Source organism: Symphalangus syndactylus, chromosome 17, assembly GCF_028878055.3.
Source record: "Symphalangus syndactylus isolate Jambi chromosome 17, NHGRI_mSymSyn1-v2.1_pri, whole genome shotgun sequence".
Taxonomy (NCBI): Eukaryota; Metazoa; Chordata; class Mammalia; order Primates; family Hylobatidae; genus Symphalangus; species Symphalangus syndactylus.
In genome coordinates this window covers 36,622,762-36,634,846 of record NC_072439.2, presented here as the reverse complement: position 1 = coordinate 36,634,846, position 12,085 = coordinate 36,622,762, and the positions used below count along the sequence as shown (strand labels likewise).

Sequence of the window (12,085 nt, the reverse complement as noted above, 5' to 3'; positions counted from 1 at the left end):
AATGTGAACACAGTGCTCCTTGATGAAATGAATCTAAAACCAGGAGATTCTAAAGCTCCTAGAGTGGCAGTGAGCCACTGGAGAGCAGGTATAGAGAAGTTGTGGTGCCATTACTATCTTGTTCTAGAAAGGCAGTGCTGACCTTACGTTGAGTGGTGGGGAGGCAGGCCAGCTGCAGAAACTGAGGACTGACGAGATTCAACATTAGATTGAGGAAAGGCCCCACTTCTCCAGATCTCAGGGCTCAGGATAGCAACAGACTAACACAAAACCACCAGACCACCATGTCAGTTGCGCAGATTGTGTCATATATAAGAGTTCCAGGCCAAGGATGTGAAAGGGAGCGAAAATCTAGCCCATACTCTAGTCACCGAGCTGTGTGCTCTGCCATGGACTATGTCCACCCAGAAGAACACAAACATATGTTACTTTACACAAGTGCTATCCTTTGCTAAGTCATGCAACTGTGAAACTGTCTGCACAGAATGGACATCTATTTCTAATTCACAAAAAGACCTGAGAGGTCCAGAAGACCTCAGAACACCAGTTTAACATCATGAGCTTCAGCATGAGAAGAATCTAGTGCTAGAAAACCTTCACTTGTGCCTCACTGGTCTTCAGGTCAGTTAAGTCATATTGTGGTGAAACCCCATGAGTCAAATCTTGGCTCCCCACCTCCTGGTTACATTACCTCGGGTAAGTTGTTTAACCCACTATGCCTTGAATTCCACCTATCAGATAAAAATTTGCTGTGAGGATTAAATTATTTTAGAACATGTCCTGGTACATAACAAGCACTCAGTACACATTAGCTTTTAACTAAGTGTCATCCTTATGTACAATGACAGACATGATGCCTTCACCCTGGAGCTCCACCATGTGCTCCACTGGCACATGATTTAGTGCCACTGTGTCAAGAACATGGAAGATACTAGTCCTGGAGTTCTCCTGGGATTTGGTCTGGATAGCTGAGCCCTGACCCTTTGCCCTTCCTCCGTATTGCCCAGAGTCTCTTTCCTTCCCAGGCCTGCTCCAGGCTTCTTCTACAATGTGCCTTTCTAAATAGGCCCCTTCCTTTAATTCTAGGTATCCTTAAGTCTTTCACTACCTTCCTTGGTAGCCCCCTCCACTATTCCTCCTCAAAAGAGTTCAAAAGAGGGTCCTAGGCCCTCATTGTAAACTTTTCACTCTGTCCTACCTTGGAGTGTGACCTATCCCATCTTCCATTCAGGCTAAGGGGATGCGGGGCCCACTCTCCTTATTCATCTCTAGTCATTCTTTCAATTGACCACCAAACTTTTGCTCAGTTCCCCACCTGCTATGCAGGGCCCTGAGATTAGTACCCAGGACCCAGCTGTCAACACACATGAAGCAGATGGATAAAGAGACCGAAGCAGATGTCTCCAAACCCTGCTGCTTCTGTCTTATGAGAAGTTGTGTTGACTCAAGACAGTCAGCCTCTTCCCATTAAGTTAAGCAACACATGGAGCAGAGCTCCCAGGGTGTTTTCCTGTGGGGAGTTGGGGAAACAACCAATTATGTTTCTCGCAGCGTCTCTAAAAGGCCAGTAAGAGCAGAAATTCAGAACTGCCTGCCCCTGCTCAAAGTACCCAGAGCTAGGCCAAGGGAACATGGAAAGGGCACTACCTCCAGCTTGTAAGCCATGAAAAGATGGGCAAGGATGTATTGATCACTCAGGTATAGGAACTTTAAAATGCCCTCTTCTCCAATTCTTGAGGCCAGGGCTACTGAACTTTAGAGATTAGATGGGCTGAGCTAAGGCTCAGAAATATGGAGACCAGGCCCTGGCACTTCCCTTGGACTTCAGACAAATGTACAGATGCCCTCTCGTTATTCCAGCCCTGACCTGACTTATGGGCAGTAACACATGGTCTATAGTGACTTACAAACTAGTATTTTGCCATGCTTAATGGCATGCAGAAGGCATTGGTTGGGGGGCGGGGTGGGGAAAAATCACAGATCCTAAATATTATCTCCCTGAGGCCTCCAGTTTTCCTGGTTTCTCTCAGTGACTGTCTCATTACCCCTGTTCCCCCGGGTTTGGGTTTCAGCTTTCTGAGAATGGCTGGTAAATGCTGATGTGAGAGCAGGCACACATCATCCCCGTTCCTCATTTTACATACACTTAGGGTGAGTTTTACTAGTTTAACACTCCCACTCACTCTTTTACCTGATCGGTGAGTTTGGAAGGAAGAATTGAGTTTGCAGAGCAATGCCCCTCCATCTCTTAGGGTCTGGCTGTCCACAGTAAGATTATATTCTGCTCTCTTGTGCTCTCCCTCGACTATGAGGTATCTGACCCCGTAGGGAAGGCCACAGTGGCCCTAGGCTGCCCCTAGCCAGGTGGAAAATCTGACCTAATCCTGAGGTCCTGTGATAGGAGAAACCCTTTCCATCCGAGGTAAAAAGACACATGCTTCAGTATCTGCTTTATTGGTAATAAAGGCAATATTGACCCTCCATCTGCTCATTCATTTGTCTTATTTTTTAATTGGCTCAGAACTTATGCAAGGAAAAGAAGATGTTATGTATTGACCCCTTCAGATTCCAAGAGCTGTGTTTGCAGAAAGAGGATTGGTTCTGTGTCTGGCTGGGATGGGAGTGGAACAAAGGAACTGAATCCCCAGTGGAATCTGTTTCCTTGATGAACTGCAGAACCCTCTTCTTCCAAGACTGAATTGCAGAGGCTGGCTCAGAGGCTGGAGGATGGATAGGATGACTTTCTTGGGAGTGGGGAAGGTCTCCCCTTAAACAACATACTCCTGGACAGACCTACCAGAAGAACCTAACCAAATAGATGGAGAAGCCAAGACTATTCAGTGGCCTTTATACCCACTTTTAAATTCCTGGAAGACCATCACTTCCACCTGATTTCTCATCACTTTTGGGTCATGATCTATTCTGTGACTCTTGGAATAAAAGACCAACACCAGAATGTGAAATTCAGTGCAATTTATTGAGAAAGGAAAGTGCAACATACTCATCACCAGAGGATCTATAGCTCAGGGAATTAGGGGGCAGAAGGGAGTCAGGATCTGAAGCCCAGATGTAAGGAGGGCTCCCTGGGAACCAGCAGTCTGGAGATCTTGACCGTGCACCCTCCAGCACTGAACCCATGGCTCTGCCCTCCTCAAACAGTGCTGAGATGACTGGCTTCAAATCACCAACTCCCAGTAAGAAAGGGAGATGGGCCAGAGTGGGAACAGGCCAGGCTGTGAAGGCCAAGACTGGCTTGGGCTCAGGGGTTGCTGTCCAAAGTAAGGGGCCGTTGCAGGAAGGTTTCCAGGGGCATCATCATCCCAGACCAGCAGCAGGACTTCCATGGCCCTGGGAAGGTCATGGGGATGGAGAAACCAGGAGTTCAGCTTCTTCTCCAGGGAACTTGAGGAAAAATGTGGTTGACCCATTTGCATCTAGTGATGCCAAGCAGAGAGTGGGAAACACTATTGCAGGCTGAGTGGGAAGCAGGTGGTTATAGAGATTTGGCACAGTAGATCACTTGGTGGAGCTATGCTGGCTTGAGCTCGTGGTCTGGGAGAAGTGGATACTGGTGCTGCCTCCACCACCAGACTTGTAGCTGCTGCCTCCAGAAGTGTAGACGCTGCCAGAGCTGGAGCCCATTCCACTGTGGCTCACGGAGATGCTATCTGCACCGCTGAGCCTGCTCCCACTACTGCTGCTCTGGTAGCCCCCGCTGCTACCCCTGCCCCCAGTGCTGCCACTGCTGACCCCTCCATAGCCGCTGCTGCTGCCGCCACTGACTCCTCCATAGCCACTGCCGCTGCCGCCACTGACTCCATAGCTGCTGCTGCTGCTGCTGCTGCCTTTGTAGCCACCACTGCCACTGCCACTGCCACTGACCCCTCCAAAAACTCCACGGCTACTGCCAGAGCTGCCACTTGTGCTGGTAACATTGCTGACCACTGCTACAAGACAACAGGCACACAATTCAGGCAAAGGGCCTGGGAAACTGGAAGCCAAGGACTGTATTACATCCCCACCCTGCTTGGCCATGTGACTTCGAGAAAGATGTTAACTTATCTAATGCCTCAGTTTGCAAACCATGAGAGTGAGCCTGGCCTCTAGTGCCTTCTCCCAAGAACAGGAACCAGAAATCCACAGAAATTTCTGGTTTTCCAACCTAGGCCACTCCCCAAACCAGAGGGTTTTTAGCTTTGGCCTGAGAGGTTGTCAGCTTACACTAGGGGCAGAGCATGTGGCCGTGGCCTGAGATCCTAGACGCTGTCAGGTGGCCTGACCTCCTTGGATGGAACAGGCCTTCTTGCCTGAAGGTCAGTCAGTGAGGTTGTTTCTAGTTGCTCTTTTACAACCTAGGGAGAGGGTTTTTTGAATGGGCTACTTACAAATGCACACGGCACTCTGACACTCTCCAGACATCCTGAAAAGGAAGAGGAGAGGTGAATTCTTTCTGCAATGAGTCAATAACCAAAGAGTTGAGAGTTCACAACTTTGGGAGCCACACCCTCCCATTTGCCCCACTAGGGGTCAAGCTCCTGCTAGAAGAAAGCCTATTCCAAGTCTGTTTCCTTGACCATATCTCCCCAGGAAAGGGGGCTGCTTCAAGAGTTGAGACGTCCAACACTTTTCCCCTTATCCCTTAGAGATTATCTTCTGTAGGCAAACTACTTGACACCCAGCTCTGCCTTGATTGGCCTGTCCCCACCTCTCATCCCCTGCTAAGACCACTTCCCACCTTAGCATGCCCTTTCATTCTTATCTACCCAGCCCTGGATTTTTTTATTTCCAATTCTGCCTTTCCAAGAAGGCTTCCACAGTGAGCCTTCCTGGGGTGGTGGTGACATGATGGGGGTTGTTCAGGGTGGAGAAAATATGGGAGGGGCTGACACTCAATGCAGGATGGATTTGAAATGTACCACCTGTACTGCCCATCTTCCTGTGTCTTATTCTTGTTAATGCAGCAGGCATGTCCACATATCTGAGAAGATATGGAATGGGTCTGCACACCTTGCCAATGTGTGCCCACTGATGTTGACCACTCCCTCCTCATCCCATGACTCCTAGTACACTTGACATCATCTTCACTCTCACTTTCCTTCTCATACTTTGGTTCTGCTTCCTCCATCAGATTGCAAGCTACCAGAGGACAGAGGGTTAGCTACCCCCCGAACACATGATGCATTGGGCAGAAACTCAGCAGAAAGATCTCTCAATTCTTGACAATCCTTTAGCATTTGATAACCACTTGCTGCTTAATGTTGTATTATTTTCCAAGAGCATGGATGTATCAACCATCTCCCCATATGGACTCAGCTTCATGGGTGGGGCTTGTAGGACTGTCTATATTGAGCTTTCCAATATGGTAGCCGGTAGCCACATGATGCTATTTAAGTTAATTAAAATTAAATTAAATGTAAAACTCTGTTTCTCAGTTGCACCAGCCACATTTCCAGTGCTCAAGTGGCCAATGGCTACTATATTGGACAGCACATGAATAGAAAATTTTCATCATCTCAAAAAGTTCCAGTGGACAGCACTGGTCTATCACTTGTCATAATGCCAAAGAACTTTCCTAATACATTGCACATAGTGAAGATCAGTGGAGATATGTAACATGATATTGATGTCCATTAAACATTTGAGAGTTGAATGATCTCGATGGACATAAAATAGTGGGGTTTGAACCCTTGACTCTGTCATTCAAGACACTCCTTGCCCTTTGTCTGAGTGTTCCTCTCCTTATCATCTTGCCCTCTTTCCACATTACCAAAGGTCACTCTAAAACCGTATCTGGAGAACGGTGACCCCATGGCCCCTCACCTGCACTCCTCTCCCTCCAGCAGCTTGCGGTAGGTGGCAATCTCCACATCCAGGGCCAGCTTGACGTTCATCAGCTCCTGGTAGTCACGCAGGAGCCGAGCCAGGTCATCCTTAGCCTTCTGTAGGGCAGCCTGCAAATCTTGGAGCTTGGCATTGGCGTCCTTGAGGGCCATCTCTCCACGCTGCTCAGCCTCTGCAATTGCCGTCTGCAGGTTGGCATTCTGAGGTAGAAAATCAATTAGCATAGTGACCCGGAAACAAACACTTGATCTTTACTAGGAGTATATCTCTTCTCCCACATCCTGCATCCCTTCCTCCCTTTCCTTAGAAATCCCAATGGAGCATACTCAGAGAAAAGAAGTCAGTTTTGCAATTGGTTAAGTCATCTTTGTCCCATTGAAATCAACTTGTGGCTCATCAAGAAAGGGAGCACTAATTTGCTTTCCTATGTTGTTACAGGTAGTAATGGTCTGGTTAGTCTCTAATCTTTTTTGCAAGACTGTTAAAAACTCTCTTGCCTAACCACTTCATTCCAATGATACAGAGCAGCCATCAAGGTTATGTGAAATGTGTGAGAAACAGCTTCGCTAAGGGCAGATCCTGCTGAGAGCTGAGTGTTTAAGTCCAGAACTGCAGTTGCAAGATTTGTTAGGCAAACTGGAATAAACAAACATCTTTCTTGAGTGAGCATTCCAAGAAGTTCAACCTCCAACAGAAACATCTGGGAGAACAGAGTTTCTCAGACACTGTGCTATCCCACGTGTGACACCATGAAAGGATGGAGAGAGCATGTAGCAGAGGAGCAGAGCTTATGCTCCTTCTCTCCGGGGCCCAGAAGACCTCCGGGATCTCTCCTCTAAACCCAGCCCCACCTGCTTCTTGACATTTTCAATCTCAGCCCGTAGCCTCTGGATCATCCTGTTGAGCTCCATGATCTCACTCTTGGTGTTCCTCAGGTCGTCCCCATGCCTGCCAGCTGTGGTCTGCAGCTCCCCAAGCTGACAGAGGAAAAACCAATCAACATAGCTTTTGCAAAGTGTTGGCACATTCTCAATGAAGGTCATCAGGATCTAAGGACACAGGGAGGGTTCCCACCTTGGTCTGGTACAGGGCCTCAGCTTCAGCCTTGCTCCTCTGGGCAATCTCCTCATACTGGGCACGGACCTCGGCAATGATGCTGTCCAGGTCCAGGCAGCGGTTGTTGTCCATGGACAGAACCACAGAAGTGTCGCTGACATGGCTCTGCATCTGGGACAGCTCCTGCAGGAAACATGGATAGTTACTCTCACCATCCCCTGGACCAGAAGATGCTGAGAATCCTCTACTAGCAGAGATATCCCAAGGATGGGGCTAGAAGTGGATCAGTTGGAAAAATAAGCTCACACTTTAGGCCTGGCTACAGCCTAAAGGATGTTAGACAACAAGGCTAAAGGAAATATGCAAAATATGCAAATATAATCAGGCTGTCAGCCTGAAAGTATCAGCCAGTGAGTCCTATTGTGTAAGTTTCCATGGGCCCCCAGCAGGGAGGAGTATTATGAAGAAGCCAGCTATGATATGGGTATAGAAGCCAGAGAAAAGGTGCAGAGCAAAATGGCCTGAGGACCTGTGGGCCAGGTCTATGCAGACTGAAGGAGCTCAGTTAACATTTCCCAGGTGGGGTGGAGCTGAGTCCTGAGCCCCATTGCTGGTTTTGTGAGTGTTGTGCTGTTTGGCTGTCCCCTAAAGTTATGCTTGGGAAGAATCAGACAGGAAGGTTCTGGAGCTTGCAAACCAAGGAATCACCATCTCATAGAGGGTCCTCAGGAAGCTGACTTCATCTGTCAGGCCGTCCACTTTGGCCTGCAGCTCCACCTTGTTCATGAAAGCCGCATCCACATCCTGCAGAGGAGGTCAGAAACACAGAGAATGACCCTCTGTTCCCCTCACACCCGGTGGCTCCTTCCTAAGCCCTCATGTCTCGTCTTTGTTCCTCCCCCAGCTCTCCTCCTAATTGTGACTTCTCATCTTCCCTTTTGAAATAAGGAAGATCAAAGTGGCTTTCTTCCTTTTCCTTGCTTGACATATCAAACCCCAATGCTTTAACAAAATACAAACCATAAGGCAGAGAGTAACCATCTGATTTTAGGGTAGAAAAATCATATTTACCTAATATGTATGTGACTTTGGCTGTATAGTACCAGAAATCCCACCCTCCTGAACAGAAATTAGGGTATTCTCGCTACTTCACTTTTACACTACAAGTATTTGTTAATTGTTATTAATAGCATCTGGAGTACATTTGTAGGCTGAAAATCTTGATCAATCCTACACATAAAGTGCTCATTATTAGTTCGCATTGCTAATCAGCTCATTAGTCACAGTAACATTTTAATATACCTTCCCATGGTAATATACTTAGAGTAGCTTCCTTCATGAGACATTTCATTTCCAAAAATGTAAGGAAAAGTGTCAATTCCACACACAATATAAGGTCACTGTGCCCCAGAACAGCTGGCTGTGCACTCTCTCCATGGGGGCAGCTCCCAGAAAGGAAACCTGGATGTGCTGGTCCAGGCTCACCTACCTTCTTGAGCCCCACAAACTCATTCTCTGCTGCAGTGCGTTTGTTGATTTCATCTTCATACCTGGAACAAGAAGAGGCACACATTTGAACACTGGCATTTCAGAAGTAAAAAAGAGAGGTGAGGATCCCAGGCACTCTCCTCACCTGTGCAGAGACAGGACGAGCTTCATGGGCACGTGCAGTTACACGGGACCTTGGGCTCAGGGTCCTCACACTTAGCTCAATGCTGGCACCATATTGACATTTTTTCTCTTTTTTTTTTTTTTTCTGAGACAAGGTTTCACCCTGTCACCTAGGCTGGAGTGCAGTGGCACAAACATGGCTCACTGTGGCCTCAACCTCTCAGGCTTAAGCAATCCTCCTGCCTCAGACTCCCAAGTAGCTGGGACCAGAGGCATGCACCACCACGTCCAGCCAATTTTTTAATTTTTAGTAGAGACAAGGTCTCACTTTGTTGCCCAGGCTGGTCTCGAACTGCTGGGCTCAAGTGATTCTCCCTCTTCAGCCTTCCAAAGTACTGGGATTGCAGGCATGATTAAAATTCTTAATAATTTTGTAACTAGGTTCCTACATTATCATTTTGCACTGAGCCCTGAAAATCATGTAGCTGGTCCTGCCCAGAGACCTCTCAGAGCTCAGAGCACTGCCTGGCCCTCTTCCCTCCAAATCCAGTGACGGGCAGAGGTATGGGCAGTCAGAGAGGGCAGACTTCAAGGAGTTTGACTACTTGCCTAGGCTCTTTGATTGACTTTGCGAAGCACAATGTGTGCATATGGAACCCAGTGAAATGTTTGCTCTCATTGGGCACTTCTGCCTATTTCCTCTGTTTTTGTTTTCCTTCATTACAGTTACTTCTTACAGGAATTTCAGTTAAGAATGAATTCATATCTTCTGAATGCATCAAAGTTGTGGGATTCCTGCCTGTTAAGGACTAAAATCTACTACCAAGAGTTTGTATTTCATAAAGCTTGAGGAATTCTGGGACCTCTTTTGGGAATATGAATCTGAGTTGCCACTGGATTCCCAGAGCCCAGCACAGAGCCTGCCACAGAGTGGGTGCCCACCAGGTTTGTGTGGTTGAATTGGAATAGGGCCTCTGCAGAGCAGGTGTGCCAGTCCCTGTGGGTTCTGACCCCTGGGGAAGTCGGGAGCTCCCTCCCACCTTGAGAGGCCCAGTTTGCTCCTCGCAGAACTCAGCAGATATGGACTGCAACTTGGAACGTGGAGGAGGAGCAAACCAAAGCTGCAGAACAGGAGATTGGATGGGACACACTGAAAAAGGCCTTTACCAAGTGCAGCCCTGGGCATCTGCCTAGAATCCCCAGGAGCTAGGGGAGCACTCACACTCCTGGGGCCTGTCCACACCTATGATTCAGAATACCTAAGACTGGAATACAGGAATACGCATTTGTTGACAAGCATCCAACGTGATTCCTATGTACAGTCAAGTGTGGCAGACTCCCCACCCTAAAGGATTCTAAACTCTGGAAGGACTCTTTTGTCCCTCTGGGCTGGAATAGGAGGGGGCCCACCTGGAGACTGAAATCTGTGTCATAGCCACATGGGAGTCTCAGTCCCCATCCTCTCACCCCCTTCTGCTTGGTCATGCTTCACTCAATAAGTGCATCCCAGAGTATTGACTGAAGGCACAGTTGGGAACAGTTGAAATCCCAAATTAGGACCACACCTCCCTGCTAATTCCCCAGAAGGGGAAACTTCCCCGGAGGAGCTCTCACTTCTTTTTGAAGTCTTCCACCAGGTCCTGCAGGCTTTTCAGCTCTCCCTCCAGGTTCCCCCTCTCCCCTAGAAGTGAATCTAGCTGCTTGTGTAGGAAGCTGATGTAGGATTCAAAACAAGGCTCCAGGCTCCTGGGCCCTGAGCCTGTGGTCTGCTGCTGGAGCAGTTCCCACTTGGTCTCCAGGACCTTGTTCTGCTGTTCCAGGAACCGCACCTGCATCAGAGAGGGGAGAAAAGGAGTCAGCCTCTTGAGTTGGGCATGTGGGGCTGCCCATCCCAAATGGTAGAAGTGTGGAGAAGGAACCCAGTTCTTCAATCTGCAATTTCCCCTGTTTTTTAATTTGGGAAGGATGAAGATTTAGAAAAGGGAGGGCTAGAATTTGTTAAGTGATTATGCCTTACCTGTTATTTTCATCTATTTCCATCACATTTAATCCTCACAACCACCTATAAAGGAGTTGCCGTGATCCCCATTTTGTAGATAAGGAAACTGAGACTCAAAGAGTTTAAGTTTCCCAAAGTGACAAGTCTACTGAGTGACAAAGCTAAGAATCAAACCCAGGACTGTCCTGGGTCTATAGGAATCCTTCAGAATACCACTAAAGGAAGTAAGCACAAATAAAGTTTGTCATTGTTTTTTAGATGTAAGCTTTTTTCAGCTCCATAAAGGCAGTGAAAACAGTTAATGAGGTCTAACATTTCTTTAGAAGTTTCACATAGGAAGACCTCTTTTCAGTTATTCAGCTTGCAGCTGACCTAGAATTCACTTCAGATCTTGGGCTCAGTCCCTCACAGACCCAGCACACCCTCATCTGCCCCAGCATGGACAGCTCAATTTAATTATTGGCTGAAGCACAGCGTCATTTGGAAGGTAAGGCAGCTGCCAATATTCCTCATTTAGAGGCAGCCCCAAGATCTGTGATAACACAAGTTTTTGATTACCAACTAGTTTGGATTATCAAGCAATTGCTTTTCAGGAGAAATTAAAGTAACTGCAATAATTTCATGGCTAAAATGGCTCATTCTTCAAAGAGCTAAGAGCATGTTTGGACCCCCATTTCATTTACCCTCATCTCATTCTTAGCAGGAAACCAGGACCAGGAATTCTTCCCCCCATTTCACAGCTGGAAAAAGAAGGCCCAAAAAGTGAAAGAGGCATGATCACTGTCCTGTAGGGACCAAGACAGCACCAGGACAAGAGCCAAGCACCCCTGCCTACCCGGTGTCTCACAGGTCTCCATGGCATCTTTCTACACCAAACCCTGGGCACCCCAAACCCTCCACAGCACCTCTTGGCCTTGCCCTCACCTTGTCGATGAAGGAGGCAAACTTGTTGTTGAGGGTCTTGATCTGCTCCCGCTCCTGGGCCTTTACTTGTCCAATCTGGGGGTCGATCTCCACATTGAGGGGCTGCAGGAGACTCTGGTTTACAGTCACTTCCTGAATTCCCCCAGGAAAGCCCCCAGGGCCAAAGCCACCAAGACCACCAAAGCTGCCAGGCCCACGAAATACACCAGGACCACCAAAGCCACTAGCTCCACCAAAGCCACCAGCCCCTCCAAAACCACTACCTACTCCTCTGCCACCACCAAAGCCACCACCATAGCTGCCCCCAAAGCCACCTCCATAGCCACCTGCAAAGCCACAGCTGCTCCGCCCTTCCCCAAAGCCTCCAGCCCGGAAGCTGCCAGCTGCCACGCTGATGGAGATGCTCTTGTTGCCGCCCAAGTTGTAGAGGCTGCGACTGCCAAAGCCGCCTGCTCCGCTCCGGAAGCCACAGGCCCCTCCACCAGCTCCCCCAGAGCGGGCCACACAGCTCATCCTGCTGCTACCGGAGACCACAGCAGAGCGGCCAGAGAAACCCTGGCTCCCGCCACTGAAGGATTTCTTGCAGACTTGTCTGTTCATAGTGAGAGAGCTTGGAGGCAAGCTAGTGATCACTTAGCAAGTGCTGAGAGGGAT

General features: G+C 48.3%; 1 protein-coding gene across 1 annotated transcript; it reads right to left on the bottom strand.

The window, feature by feature from the left end:
* Window positions 1–2,958: 2,958 nt before the first annotated feature.
* Window positions 2,959–12,085, bottom strand: KRT76 (keratin 76). Its single transcript, XM_055247076.1, has 9 exons — window positions 11,432–12,085; window positions 10,123–10,337; window positions 8,387–8,447; window positions 7,606–7,701; window positions 6,916–7,080; window positions 6,693–6,818; window positions 5,821–6,041; window positions 4,386–4,420; window positions 2,959–3,947 (listed from the first exon to the last, which is right to left on the bottom strand). The coding sequence occupies exons 1-9, from the start codon at window positions 12,029–12,031 to the stop codon at window positions 3,517–3,519; spliced, it is 1,950 nt and encodes a 649-aa protein (XP_055103051.1). The 5' UTR covers window positions 12,032–12,085; the 3' UTR covers window positions 2,959–3,516.